At 43.5% G+C, this 14,569-nt stretch overlaps 2 protein-coding genes across 7 annotated transcripts; one reads left to right on the top strand and one right to left on the bottom strand.

Annotated features, from left to right (window-relative positions):
- Positions 1-102: 102 nt before the first annotated feature.
- LOC120705812 (tudor domain-containing protein 3-like) lies at positions 103-3,667 on the bottom strand. 2 transcript variants are annotated; one of them, XM_039990337.1, is made up of 6 exons: positions 3,261-3,667; positions 2,686-2,853; positions 1,805-2,051; positions 976-1,122; positions 617-888; positions 103-518 (listed from the first exon to the last, which is right to left on the bottom strand). In XM_039990337.1, the coding sequence occupies exons 1-6, from the start codon at positions 3,534-3,536 to the stop codon at positions 342-344; spliced, it is 1,287 nt and encodes a 428-aa protein (XP_039846271.1). In that variant the 5' UTR covers positions 3,537-3,667; the 3' UTR covers positions 103-341. The 2 variants fall into 2 exon arrangements, with proteins under 2 accessions (XP_039846271.1, XP_039846272.1); XM_039990338.1 differs by having other exon boundaries at positions 103-497; positions 3,261-3,626.
- A 2,572-nt stretch (positions 3,668-6,239) lies between these two features.
- Positions 6,240-10,794, top strand: LOC120705814 (aromatic aminotransferase ISS1-like). Of its 5 annotated transcripts, XM_039990342.1 has the most exons (12): positions 6,240-6,258; positions 6,341-6,431; positions 6,462-6,507; positions 6,603-6,685; positions 6,780-6,827; positions 7,279-7,407; positions 8,039-8,098; positions 8,250-8,406; positions 8,572-8,678; positions 8,752-8,810; positions 9,745-9,853; positions 9,998-10,777. In XM_039990342.1, the coding sequence occupies exons 4-12, from the start codon at positions 6,623-6,625 to the stop codon at positions 10,448-10,450; spliced, it is 1,185 nt and encodes a 394-aa protein (XP_039846276.1). In that variant the 5' UTR covers positions 6,240-6,258; positions 6,341-6,431; positions 6,462-6,507; positions 6,603-6,622; the 3' UTR covers positions 10,451-10,777. The 5 variants fall into 5 exon arrangements, with proteins under 5 accessions (XP_039846276.1, XP_039846274.1, XP_039846278.1 ...); XM_039990340.1 differs by lacking the exon at positions 6,240-6,258 and having other exon boundaries at positions 6,279-6,431; XM_039990344.1 differs by lacking the exons at positions 6,240-6,258; positions 6,462-6,507 and having other exon boundaries at positions 6,290-6,405; positions 6,570-6,685; positions 9,998-10,450.
- The last annotated feature ends 3,775 nt before the right edge of the window (positions 10,795-14,569 follow it).

Below are 14,569 nucleotides of genomic sequence, written 5' to 3' on the forward strand. Positions count from 1 at the left end.
ATTTTTAGTTCAAAAATACATATGTTTAGAGCCCGGCTCTTTTAGGGCCCGATCCTTAGATTTTTTAGTTCAAAATGTTGGGCCCTTTACCACCCCTAGATGTACTAGTAGCCATCAAATAAACAGAAGATCAAGTATCATGGAAAATTTGGACTTGAATTCGTTCTCCAAACCATGTATCCGTTCCCGGCACCTAAGAATAAAACAAAATTTTCCAGGGAAGCGTAGATTGTTGATGACCCATCAAGCAAGAGATGATGAGAACATGATTTGAAAACATCATCATACCACTGTTACCCCTACACACAACAAACCTACAAACCTAGAATTCTGTTATTGGACTAAAATCTTCCCCTGGCCCTACCTCGGCCTCGGCCCCTTCCCCTGCCCCGCCCCCGTCCTCCAAAGTCTCTTCTACCACCACCTGCTTCATCAGGGCCATTGAAGCTGAACATGCTCATCCGTAAACGTTCAGCATCCGAACTCTCTGCCCCACCATGGAAAACATCTGCCCCACCCTGAAAACATCATATTGACATTGCAATCAACATTCTGACGCTAGTGTTATCAAAAGTCCGGGAAAGAACACATGATCATAATAGGGGATCGAACTAACATGCATATCTTCTAGGTCAAGTTCTTCCTGCAGTTGCCTTGCCAACTCCTCATCTCGGCTAGTGTCTTGCATATAACTTTCTGCAGTGGACTTTGAACCAATGGCCTTCCTCTTCTCCCATTCATCAAGTGTAAAAACCTGAGCATCTTCTTCCCTACCTTTGCCCTTGAATCTATGACCCCGACCACGCCTGTCTTCAGGCACAGCCTGTGACATTTTCTGCAGTAGCTTCTGTGCAGCAGCTTGGTTTTGAACAGGAACAGTTTCGCTGACTGCACATTGCAAGGAAATAAGTTTAACTGCTCCTGACAATTTTATGCTGAGTAAATTAATATGAACAATATGTTTTGGAGGCTGACCTTCTTTTGGTCTGGTATCTTGAGTAATTTGCTTAGATTCAAGCTTGCTTTTTGTGGTGTCTTTGTTCACGTCATTCGAAACCTCATTCATTGGTTTGCCACCAGAATTAACTGGCGCATGGTCATGAGCAACTGCCAACTTCCTAGCTTTATGAAAGGAAGACAGCTCATAAGTTACAAATACATCACAAAGCCTTACAGTTGTGCAAACATGCAATAATTGCATGTGGCAGCTAACACTAACAGGTGAGAATAATGTTGGTATACAAAACAAGTGTGTGTCGCTAAAAGTGTGCATCTCGCAAGCATGTGAGAACCTGAGAAGGAAGGATCAGTTAGCCGTTCTGAGGAGGTGCAGAGGTCCATGTTTTTCAGAAATGACGAGGAACCAGTCTGCTACCCAATTAATGGTGCTTAATCAGATTTACAGGACATGACAGTGACTTCCTATTAAACTTCAACAAAAGCATGTATATATTTCTAGTGACGAGTGTAATACTATACCATGTGTTATAACACCTTTTCATGAAGGAAATAGTCCTGAACATCAATATGCCATCCATGTCAATTTACCGCCTGAACCAAATGCAAGTTTTTATCGACTTCCAGTGCTGTATTTTACTGAATGATGTTTTTAATGAGTTTTCCCTTTTTACTGGTGCCTCGTGTTGCGTTTCATCTCTAGCTTACCCCAACTGGCTTGGGAGTTGGGACTAAAAGAATTCGTTGCTGCTGCTGCATTTTGCTGAAAGTAAGCAATTCTACATAACTTCCAGCTCCTTAGTGAACAGCATGAGGGGGAATAATAAAATAGGGTACGAATGGTTACCAGGATATGCTTGAACTTTGGTTGTCCTGCAGGGAGGTGCTTCAATATCTAACTTCTCAAATGGTGGAGGTCCAGCTCCATCATCACTTTGAGACAACCTCAAGGATGGACGAGATAAGCCAGAATATTTCTGGTTCATCTGCCACTCTTCATACAGTGATTGGACAGTACCCCCAATGACACTCACATTTTTCATGCTTAAGCACAATATGCCATTATTGATTGGAATCTTATTTTCAAGGCAAATCTATAACATGGCAAAAAAGGAGGAAAAACGCATGTCAAAATGCTATTTTTCAATAAACTGCAGGTATCGCATGACAGCTCAACTATATGCTTTCTATAAAAGCTGGGTAACCCTATTTTGAAAAAAAAAAAGAACCATGATGAACGACTCTTAATAAAATTTCAGGCCTTCTTATTTAGTTAAAAACATAAGGAAATTCAGACAGACCATGGGGCAGACAGCCAATGGGAACAACAAATGTTATCTCCCAACCCCATCTTAAGGCCACATCACAATATATACATCATCTCAAATAAGTGTTCTTACACCATTCTTAAATAGAAATTTTTAGCATGCCTACATTATCTTTTCAAAGTTAGTTTTCATACTGAAAGATGGAATAGCATCACAAAAAGAGCTACTTGAACATTCCTATTCCATTATCCATTTCCAACATGCTCAGAGCTCAATCAAGTACTGTTAAGCTATATTCTGGTCTCTGGTTCCAATGGCATTGATATTCAGGATTGAACTAGAAATCTCAGACCCAGACAGGCAGGCAAGCTTAAACTCTTAACTCTGTACACATAATGGGCACAAAATGCGCCACTCCACAACAAGAATTAGAGGCAGAAGCAAACAACAGTCAACTGACCTTGGTACCTGGAGCTATCTCTTCAGTGATGAATGGAATAGGAGAAAACTCTATGGCAACAGCTTCACATATCCCATCAGTGAGACCAAAGCGCAGAAGACGACGCTGCTGTGGGTTCTTGAAGGAGGCATCAATGCTGCTGCGATATATATCTCTTACAGAGACTACCTGTATCAAAACAACAGTTTCATGGAAATAGTTAGCACAACGATAGGATTAAAAGTTTAAAACAACCAAAAACATCATGGGAATGCACATTCAAATCACAAGTGCTGAAGCTGAACAGACACGATCAACATTTGTTTCATTGTCTGGAACACACATCAATGTTTCACCAAAGCTTGGTTCAGAGAACTGGCATTTCCAATGCTCTTCCGGTCTTTCCTCTCTTATTGACTAAACCACTGCCCCATTGCACCCGTAATAACTCACGAATCGCATATGTAATGCCTACCCAAATCGAGCCAGGGATTGAGTAAGTACCCTAAGCAAGGCATTTCCCCCCGCATTCGGACACAAATTCTTAGCGGGTGTAGAAGCTTGGGACTTGGTGGCTTTGAGATTTCTGACGGTACCTGGAGAACGATGGGGCCGTGGACGTACGAGAGCCGCTTCGCCGTGGCGGCAGTGGTGGCACGGTCCGGTAGGGACTTGCCGCCGAACGTCCTCAAGTCCATGTCAGCGAGCTCCGACTCCACGGCCTCCGGCGACGGCGTGGGGGAGGCGAGGAGCAGGGCCTGGATGGCCTCGTCGGTGGGGTCGCGGAAGCGCCACCCCCGGTCCGCGAGGGACTGCAGGAGCCTGTCCTCCGCGGAAGAGGCTGATGCCCTCGGTGCTTCCGCCGCCGCCATCGCAGTCCGGGTGTTCTCCGGCGGCGAGGTCAGAGAGGCCGGCTTCAGCGTTACAGCTATTGCCAACGCGCATTCTTACGAATCTGTAATAGCGAACAGAAAACGGAAAGTGTTGTTTATTGATTGTTTTTGCCAAGGGGAAATTTGAAAAGTACCTTAAATATGGCTTTAATTTTGCATTCGACCCCATATATATATATATATTTTTGCACTCGCTCCCTAAGCCCCGATGCGATTTTTATTTCCTACACTGGGTACGCACTAAGTCGAGTCTGTCTCGTTTTCGCTAATATGGATGGAGCCACAAAATTTATCATATCAAAGGTGAAGTCAATGTGAAGATGTGGAGCCACAAAGTTCTCCATACTAAAGATCAAGTCAGTGTGAAGATATGGGGCCACAAAATTTTTCATACAAGATGAAGTCAATGTAAAGATACGCAAAGCGATAGTCGGTGGTAGCTGATAAAATTTATGGAAAAAATCTATTTTTCAACCCTGAATTATTACGATTATCCGATTTTGGTCCTTGAACTATGAAACCGGACATCCTACACCGCTAACTACCGAAACCATTTGAAAAACGACCCTAGCCTCAACGAAAAAGTATGAACATCATGTTTTTAATGCATTTTTATCAAAGGTTTAACTGGCCTAAAAATTCAAGGAAATTTGAATTTTACCTATTTTTAAAATTTTATAATTGAAATTCCTTTACGTCTAATGTAGCACATCTGGCCAAAATAGATTCCCTATCTCTTGTGCTACCTCCCAGCAAAATATCACGATTTTTAGACAATATTAACTATGTTTTTTTTCATTATTTAATTGAGAGAGATGTAAAATTCTAAAAATTTAGAAATTATACTATAGCAAAACTGTCTTAGATTGAGGCTAGGATTATTTTTTAAACGGTATCGGCGGTCGGAGGTGTAGGATGTCCGGTTTCCTAGTTCAAAGATCAAAATCGGATGGTCGTGATAGTTCAGAGTTGAAAAATGAATTTTCCCCCCAACATTTTAACTAAGCGAGAAGATACACTGAAGTTTTCGAAACACCCTCATCCAAAGTGTTCGATGATTGGGCGAGCGTGCATCAGTTCGTGGTGAATATTGCAATTTCAGATTGATGGGGATTCTTGTCACTAGTTGAGTGCGATGCGCATCAGTGACCGTTTTGCGTCGTACTGCTAGGAAGCTATGTTGGAGTCGGTGTAATACTACGCATGCAACTTTTTTTTTTTTGGAATGAAGACCACGCATGTAACTTGATACTAAAATCCCCTATACGGACGTTGATGCAATTGGCAGGTCCGGCCGTGGAAAGACATTGATACTAGTGTATCTCGGGAGCAATTGGCAGCACGACCGGCGATGTCCAACGCAGCCGATCCCATGGCGCGGCTTTAGGGCTCGTCGTCATCCAACGCCATGGTTCACGACGCCTCCGCGGCAACGCAGCTCATGCACGCCCATCGGCCCATGGTTAATACATGGCTGCCGGGCAAGAAAAAGGGCCGCGTGCCAGCGCTCGCCGGTCGGCACAAAACCACCTTCTCCTCTAACTCGAAGGGCGCCGAGCGGATCGAGCCGAATCGGCGGCATCCGCGGTGCCGGCGGGCCGAGGTGTCGTGCTATTGGGTTCCGTCGCGATCCAAGCAAGGCAGGCTCCTGCTCTCCGCCAAGCATAGGTCCGAGCACTATCTGCCTCTCTGATAGCCTTGTCGCTCATCGCCACGCCGTACCCCTTCTCTTCTTGCTTGCAGCTTGCGCACCTAGGTTGGTGGCAAATCTGCTCCGGAGTTTCTTTACACAAGAAAAGAAATTGTGGCCTCCATGGCGGCACGGCACACAGTCAAAATCTGCTCCGGAGATTGTTCTCTGAACTTGAAAAATAAAGATTTGTTGCTGCCGTACTAAGTTCAGAGAGAATCTCGTAGCTCAATTTTCCTTTCTTAAATTATACTCTGAGCAGGGGACCGTGAGATCCTGATCAGATTTGTGCTTCTCTCAATCTCTCTCATAAGGAACAGTGTGAGCAGGGATGGAGACAAGTGTGCTACGGGTTTGTAAAGATTTGTCTGGCCCTAACGAGCAGAGTGCCGAGCAAACTTGTCTTCATCCACCCATTGGGATTTTTGTGTATCACTGTGTGACTGTGTCACATGTTATTTGTTTATACAGTTTCCTCCCTCCAATCTCAAATCTCAAACATACAAGTCTATCCACTTTCTCCAAGATGCGCACCAAATATAAATCCATGATAATCTCCTCCGATACATGCATCATTTTTTGTTAATCTTCCATTTCTATACTATTTTAATTCTAGAAATAACTGCTGGGAAATATAGCAGCTATCTTAATCTTCGCCTTAATTCTTGTGTCCAAATAATGGACTCTTGTATTAGAATCCGGCGGAGCATAAAGCCTGCTGAATTTCACGGCATCTTCTCATCATCAATTGGCCCCGACATTTCGGTGATTTCTCTGTGGACTGATGACACACACCACTGCATTTAGAAAATTTAAATGCACTCTTTTTGTCCCCTTTTTACCGTAAAGCTCTCACCTTTCTGACCCTTCTTCCCCTGAAGCGCACGCAGGACGCAGCTGAGCTTGGATTCTTATCCACGGCACCCCCACCACTCCCGCAACGTAAGCCAAAAGATCAGAGAAAGAGACAGACAAGATTAAAAGAGTGATAGGAAACCGAAAAAAAAAAGAGTAAGAAACCCCCCCTCGAATCTTTCAGTTTTTTTCTGTCTTCATGTGTCTTTGTTTAGACGTTGTTGCCTGGTTGGGGCAGGGGACTTGGGACCAAAGGGGTGAGGAGTTGGTGAGCGAGCTCGGGATCAACGGGTGACCCCAAAGGTTGTTGTCTCGGGGGAATTCTTTAACCCCCCCCCCCACCCCCCCCCCCCCCCCCCCCCCCCATCTTCTTCCACGGCTTCTTGGACTCGCTGCTGTTCCTTGGTTGGTCTCCTTGGATCTCTGACTCCAGCCTTCATCCCCCCCCCCCCCCCCACAATCTCCAGTTCTTAGTTCTTCTGCTTGGAAGTGGGGTGCAGGGGAGAGGAGAGGAGGAAGCATGGGTAGCTTCGCGAGGCTGGCGAGGAGGGCGGTGGAGACGGACGCGCCAGTCATGGTGAAGGTGATGAATTTCTCCTGCCTCGTCGAAATCGCCTTTGATTCCGAGTTTCTTGGTCTTTTGTGCTGAGTTCTTCCCGATGACGTCCCTTTTTCAGATACAAGAACTGCTTCGAGGGGCTACGGACGTGATGTCGCTTGCCCAGGTATCTGATCGTAATTCTTGATTTGTCTGTGCAATGAATTGATGCGTTGTGAGGGAGATGTAAGGTTAATGGAACAAGCACGTGGGGGGGGGGGGGGGTGTTTGCATTGCTTAACAAATGGAAGTCAATGGAGGCATGGGAAGCGATCACCTGTATAGCAATTAGCTCCCATATTATTTATGTCAGTTATTCAAGTTGTTTGTAGTTGGGTACAGATCGTTTGCTATGTTTCATGGAACGCATCATACAGTTTTTACTTTCTATTCCTGAAAATGGTTCTTATGTTGCCAAAGTGGTACACACTTGTATGTAATACTCTCCTTTTCGACCAAGTATATGCAATCCAATTAGTGACAAGCATGTCTGTAAGGGTCCAATCAGCATGACCAGACCATGCAGCATCTCCTGGAAATTAGTTTCTGTTTTTAACCTTTGCAAATTTTGAATGCAGGGAGTTGTTTACTGGCAACCTCCTGAGTCAGCTATGAATAAGATTGAAAAAATCATCAGGGAACCAGCAGTCAGTAGATATGGTTCTGATGATGGAATTCCTGAACTTCGTGAAGCACTTCTTGAAAAGGTAAATTCTTTTCATCATGGGATATACAGTATGTTTCCCCCCATAAGTCTTACCACACTGCAACTAACATTCAAGACCCAAAATCCTGGTTTCTAGCCCAGGATGTTGAAAGCAAATTTTAATAGAAAATTGTGATCTCAATGCTAAGGGTTGCATTGGCAAATGGTAGAATTTGTTTTTTTCCAAAGAGAAGATTCCGAAAAGTCTTTCTGTTCTCAGAGTTATTGTCCTGGGAAGCATCTAATTTTCTGAAAAAAAGGCAATGAGTTCGCAAAACTCTGTATTTATCAAAATGGGAAATGAGAACAAGATTCATTTGCTTGACTTCTGGAAATTTGGAAGCAAAAATCATGATGCAAGGACCTGCAAATTGTCTCTGCAAATTTGTCTGAGTAACTATAAAAAATCATGAGATCATTTGGGTACTCTCTGTAATACTATTAGCCTAATTATTTCACGGCACACAGGTGTCTTCAGAATTTTTCCACTGTTTCATCACGACCTGTGCTAAGATTCTTATAACTTGTAGGAGCACCGATGTATTTGTGTGCCACTTGTTATGTTAACCTGCACCTTGACTTCATTCCTTCATGCAGCATATATTTTCTGATGTTTACTGTATCTTTTGCAGCTACGCAGAGAGAATAAGCTTACCAAGTCATCAGTTATGGTCACTGCTGGTGCAAATCAGGTAAAACTTGTTTCATCTACATTACTATATGTTTTGTGTCCCACTTGTTTTGCTTTGTAAATTTGTCAGGTTATGTTCTGTTAATTAATTCTTTGGGACACATTCTTCCTTTCCTGTCCAACCAGGTCATTTCTTACACCTATATTTGCAGGCTTTTGTGAACTTGGTCCTCACTCTTTGTGATGCTGGTGATTCCGTTGTCATGTTTGCACCATATTATTTCAACGCCTACATGTCATTCCAGATGACAGGTGTTACTGACATATTAGTTGGTGCTTGCGACCCCAAGACACTTCATCCTGATGTTGGTAAGATAACTATCCTCTTGTAAGTCTGTGTTATCTTTTAGCTGATGAGAGGAATATGCTTTTGAAATGCAATACCAATGCATTTAGTATAAGAAATTATGTATTGGCTATAATTGATAATATTTAAGTTTGGAAGCTTACATTACCACTATGCCAAAAATGCAGATTGGTTGGAGAAGGTTCTGAAAGAAAATGGCCCTATCCCTAAACTTGTTACTGTTGTGAATCCGGGGAATCCCTCTGGAGCTTTTATTCCCAGGCCTATGCTTGAGGTCATCTCTCTCCACAAACACTTGTGTTAGTAACAACTATCAAGTATTTCCTAACATTGCATTGTCATTCCAGAGAATTTCAGATCTTTGCAAAAATGCTGGTGCATGGCTTGTTGTTGACAATACCTATGAGTAAGTTAATACTGACAGTGATACTTTTTTACAAGCAATTCTATAACCTTTTGTGGTATGTATTATGAGAGAATGGATAAAAGCCTTGAATTACAGTTGTAGTCAAAAGGATAGATCATATAACTCAATCCAACTCTGCCTCCTACTCTTGAATTTGCGTCCAGATGGCATCCATCCTAATAGCTTATGCAGAGGTGTTCTGTAATATATCTTCTGTGTCCCTCAATTAAGACTTTCTAGTTATTTCCAGAAGGAAACCAGAATGAATATGCAAAATGCCATTCACCATTGATCACACACAAATGCTTATCAAATTAAGTAGCCATTGTATTGGTGAAGTCTTTGCGCAAAGATCATGCTGAAGAAGCTCTAATAGAAGTGAAGCTATAACATTCAGTGTTGTGTCAGAGCTCAATTTTTTTGGTGGGGTTGTGATAAATCCTATTTTGTTCAGACTCATTCCAGCTTCTATGCCTTTTGAAGCACCTTTTAGGCTCTCAACTCATTCTCGTTGATGTAAAAATAAGCCTCTGAACACTCTGTTTTTATGCATGGTTTATGTTTGCCTGAAAGAGGCACTTGAAAAACTTGGGGATTAAGGAGTTGAGGCCCAGTGTGACGGACTAATAATTAATCAAGGAATTTCACCTCTCAGCTACAAAACCTATGGTCGAGAAAGAACTACATAAACATATCTGTTTTTAAAATAAGTTTGTATCTTGCAGCTGTGTGCAACCATTTGCATTTGAAAAGATAGCATAAAAAACGGGGTCCAATCAAGTCTGACTTGATGAAACACAGAAAGTGGCTTATCTTTTACTCCCTGCAAATTAATTTTGTTTTCTATTGCTATTCAGTTGTGATCCGTATTCTTTGCACTTTGATGACTTGACCTTGAGATCATTTTTCATTCGATATTTGTGGGTCTTTTTAGATACTTTATGTATGATGGAATGGAGCACTATTGCTTAGAAGATAATCATATTGTCAACCTCTTCTCATTCTCGAAGGCTTATGGAATGATGGGGTGGCGTGTGGGATACGTGAGTGCATCATACTTACCCTTTATCTTTTTTTATTGTTTACTACTGTGATGCCTAGCCCAACCTTCTTGCGACTAAAAAGGCTTAGTTCACTGTTGTTGATTGCCATTATGCCAGCTAGTCATGCATGAGCTTTCTATGCAGATTGCATTTCCAAATGAAGCTGATGGCTTCCATGATCAGCTCCTCAAAGTGCAAGATAACATACCTATCTGCGCTTCCATCATCGGGCAGCACCTGGCGCTTTACTCACTTGAGGCTGGACCTGCGTGGATCAAAGAAAGGGTGAAAGACTTGGTAAGAAACCGAGAGCTGCTTGTGGAGGCGCTGTCTCCACTCGGTGAGGACAATGTCAAGGGTGGGGAGGGCGCCATCTACCTCTGGGCAAAGCTACCGGACAACTGCTCGGACGATTTTGAAGTTGTCAGGTGGCTCGCAAACAAGCATGGGGTCGCTGTGATCCCAGGGAGCGCCAGTGGAGGCCCTGGATACATCCGCGTCTCCTTTGGTGGGCTCAAGGAGGAAGATACCAGGCTTGCTGCAGAGAGGCTGAGGCGCGGCTTGCAGGAGTTGGTGACTGATGGAATGGTACAGTAACCACCCATTGGTGTAAGTAAAGGCTTAACATTCAAGTTTTACAGGACTCCGATTTTCCAATGGTATAAAAATTCGTCTGGGATTAATCTGAGAGAAGAAAATGGCCTATTTTCAAGAATACATTGTTGAAAAGGGCAATTGGTGGAACGAGAACTGGGACAGAATAAAAGGCATATCAATGCAGCCTGCAGAGTCACTTACGTTAAATAGCATGTTACCATTGAGTACTTGTGCTGTTTGACTTCCAGTTTTCCATCTTACTGATGACAGCCATTGTACACAATAACACAAACCTAAGTACAAGACTATAAGAGTTATGAGCTGTTCTGTTCTTGACATGCTTCCGTCTGATGAGTTGTTAGTTGGTAATTTGTTTGGCCTAACTTGCTGTTTTCGTCATGCTTGAAAACTCAAAGCAGCTGCTTTTCTTATGTATAGCTATTTGCAGCGTTTGGCTAAATATTTGGTGACCATGTGATGCTGAACCTGAATCTGAATGTTCAGGACACCAATTCTAACGTCAGCTTCAGCCTTCTGAATCACCATCACATGTACTGCAAATTTCAGTCCAAACAAAATCTAATGCAAATTGAGTTCCTGAAACACAGAGATTGAAGTCGGCTCAGTGGTTGTAACTTCAGCTGCCTCTCACGATGGCGACCGGCGAGGCATCGCATCAGAGTTTTGGAACAATCTCTCTGGCCATTTCATTGCTCCCCTCTGGTGACATTTCTCCCATCCTCCTCCAACCGGGTCCCCTTCATCGTACACCGGCCACAGCGATACGCGATCGGCTACCCATAAAACCATTTTGTTTTTGTCTCCACTCGTTTCGTTTCTGTTCAGAGAAAAAGAGAGAAATTAAAAGCGACAGATGAGAGAGGCATGAGAGGGATGTGCCAGGTGCAGAAGCGGCGCATCAATGGCCTTCCGAACGTGGCGGAGTAGACGCGAGAACGACTCCTGCTGCATCGACGACGCACTGAACGAAACGCAATGCAAGAACAGAAAACAATTTATTAGAATAAAAAAAAGCAGCACGAAATGCTCACAGCAAATTGTCAGGATGCAGCAGATAACGTCGCAAGGAGCACCAATTTTGCAAGCCGTGAGTGTAGACAAATCGCAGGCAGCTAGTATGTGGGAAAACGGATGAACAAGTCATCAAGGAAAACGGCGTTCATTTCCTGGGGGAGGAACGGACTGTCCAGTTCCGTTCCGTTCCGTTCCGTTAGCGTGCCACGTGAGGCCGGGCCAGCGCGTTCAGCTGGGTGAGTGAGGAGTGAATGGCTGCCGGAGAAAGCAGGTGCAGCACTAGGGCTGCAATTCAATGCCGAGCACTATTTAATTCCCACCCCATAAATCCCGTAAACACAAAAAAATTTGTCACATGGAATGTTTTGACATATACATGGAGTACTAAATGAAGTCTATTTACATAGATGGGCTGTAAATCGCGAGACGAATCTAATGAGCCTACTTAACCCATGATTTGCAACAGTAATGCTACAGTAACCATCCGCTAATTATTAATTAATCATGGATTAATTAGCATCATTAGATTCGTCTCGCGATTTACAATCCATCTGTATAAAAAGTTTGTAAATAGACTTCATTTAGTACTTCAAATTAATAAGATTACAACGAAAAAAAAAATTTACGCTTGAACTAACCAGGGCCTGAATCATAGAGCAGCGCTGTATGCTCAGCTCGTATAAATGAGTGATCAAGCCTGGGGCTTTCTTGGTTAGGCATCATGTCATGGACTCAAGGCGTTAGGCATCATGTCATGGACTCATGGCACCCAGGAGGCCAGGGCTGTGTTTAGATATGTAAAATGGTGATAAAAAAAAGTTACATCGGACACTGTAGCACACGGTAGCATTTTTCGTTTGTTTGTGGCAATTGTTGTCCTATTATGATCTAACTAGGCTCAAAAGATTCGTCTCATCGTGTACATCAAAACTATACAATTAGTTTTTTTATTTACCTACATTTAATATTCCATGTATAAGGTAAAAGATTTGATGTGATAGATGAATAAATTTTGAATTGAGAAATTTTGGAACTATACACAGCCCAGGACGCAACTCCAATTTCTGGGCAAAGTTTTATGAACGGCCGGTGCAGAGTACTGCGCTGCTGCTGCAGCGGCAATGTGGCATGCAGGTGCAGAAAGGTCAAACGCCCCTGCTACCAAACCAAAGTACTATCAGGCTGCTAGTCAAGCCCCAACTAATTCTTGAGCGGGATTGTGGGCTAATCTACAACTAATGACTTTTCTTTAAAAAAGATCTACAATTGATGACTAGAATCAACCCTGTCACTGTCACGGTTTCATTCTTTTTCCCCTGATAAACAAACAGAAACAGTTTCAGTTTTCAGGGTGAAGAGAGGACAGAGGAGTGCAAGTGACAGAGGAAGAGGCAGGAAGCAGCAACAACTAAATGTCGCTGACAGTTACTGCTGGGCCGGGAGTTTGAGTCCCTAAAGCGAAAATCATCGCCAATCATCTCGGATAAATCCGTGAATGGATCGGATCAAACGGTGGCCCATTCTTCAGAAAGAGGATCTGTTGTTCATGATCTGGCCACATCCATTCCAGCACGGCACTGACGCTCGCCCGGCCAGGACTGCCTGCTCACAATACACAGTCATGCCCTGCCAATCTCTTCTTCCCCGATCGAGTCTACAGGTCGCGGCCACAGACGCGGTGGGTGGCCAAAGTCCATGTGAGCGGGCAGCAGCAGCGACCGGCCGTCGCCGTCGATCTCATCTCATCTCATCTGATGACGCGCGCTACCTTTGGGCGCCATAACTGCCAACCTCGCAGGCACGCGGCAAGTGGCGCCCGTGGTAAAGCGCATACGGGATCAATGCCGCTGTTTCCTTCTTTAGAGTTTGTTGGGCGTGCTGGAGGGGGTTGAAGGCCTGATGACCGCTGAGGGGTGTTTTGGAATATGGTCTTCAAAAAAGTCCCAGGGATTTTTTTGTATTTAGAAGTATTAAATAAATGTTAATTATAAAACTAACCGCAGAACTCTGGGGCTAAACTGCGAGACGAATCTAATGAGATATCTTAATCCATGATTAGCGAATGGTTACTGTAGCATCACTGTAACAAATTATGAATTAATTAGGCTCATTAGATTCGTCTCGCGAAAAAGCACTCAGCTGTAAAAAATATTTATAAACAAATTTTATTTAATACTATAAAATAGTAAGATTCCTTTTGATGTGATAGAGACTTCTGAAAAAGCTGGGATCCAAACAAGGGCTGAATGCCTGATGCAGTTGCAGGTTTGCAGCTGCCGGTCGAGCTGTTAGCGTGAGCAGGGGAAACTTGTGGCACCACGCGTCGATCCGCGTACGGCGACAAAAGGCCACCAAATGAGCACGAGGAGGATCAGGATTCAGGAGCCGCCAGTCAGCTGCGTATGCGACCACGGGCAGTGCTCCAGGACGACCGAGACCTTCAGATATGGCCATGATTTGATGCCTGCTACTCTGCTCGCATCGCACTCCCGACTTGGCTCCACTGTCAGAACCCCATACATCTCCTCTCCTGATCTCCTCTGCGATGCCGATGCGGTATCGACAGGCCGACAGGCAGATCGGCCGGAGATCTGAGAGGCCGCGACGTGGTTCTGCACGGCGGCGCGCGCGCCACGACAAACCAAAACTCCGGCGTACCACGATATGGCAGCGCCCGACGCCAAGTCACCCGCTGCCACCGGGATGGCAATGTCAGTACTGGCACTGCCAGTACTCCTCCCTACATAATTAACTAACGATGGATTCGGATGTTTATTCGAATGTTAGATTTTTAGTCATTTTTTTATTATGGACAAATAAGATATAGAATTTACTATGTAAATTCATAGCCTTATATTTAACATTAATCTTGTAAAGATTTATAAAAACTAAACCTCATATTTATCATATATATTCTCAAATAATAGATATAAAAATTTGAATACGGATCGGATACGGATTCGAATCTTTTTTCACCTTTTTAATTGTAGGGAGCAAATAATACATAAAAAATCTATACAAAAATTTATTCTTATGTGTAATAATATGCTTGATAATATAAAAAAAGATTAGCATAAAATTTTA

Source organism: Panicum virgatum, chromosome 5K (genome assembly GCF_016808335.1).
Source record: "Panicum virgatum strain AP13 chromosome 5K, P.virgatum_v5, whole genome shotgun sequence".
Lineage (NCBI taxonomy): Eukaryota > Viridiplantae > Streptophyta > Magnoliopsida > Poales > Poaceae > Panicum > Panicum virgatum.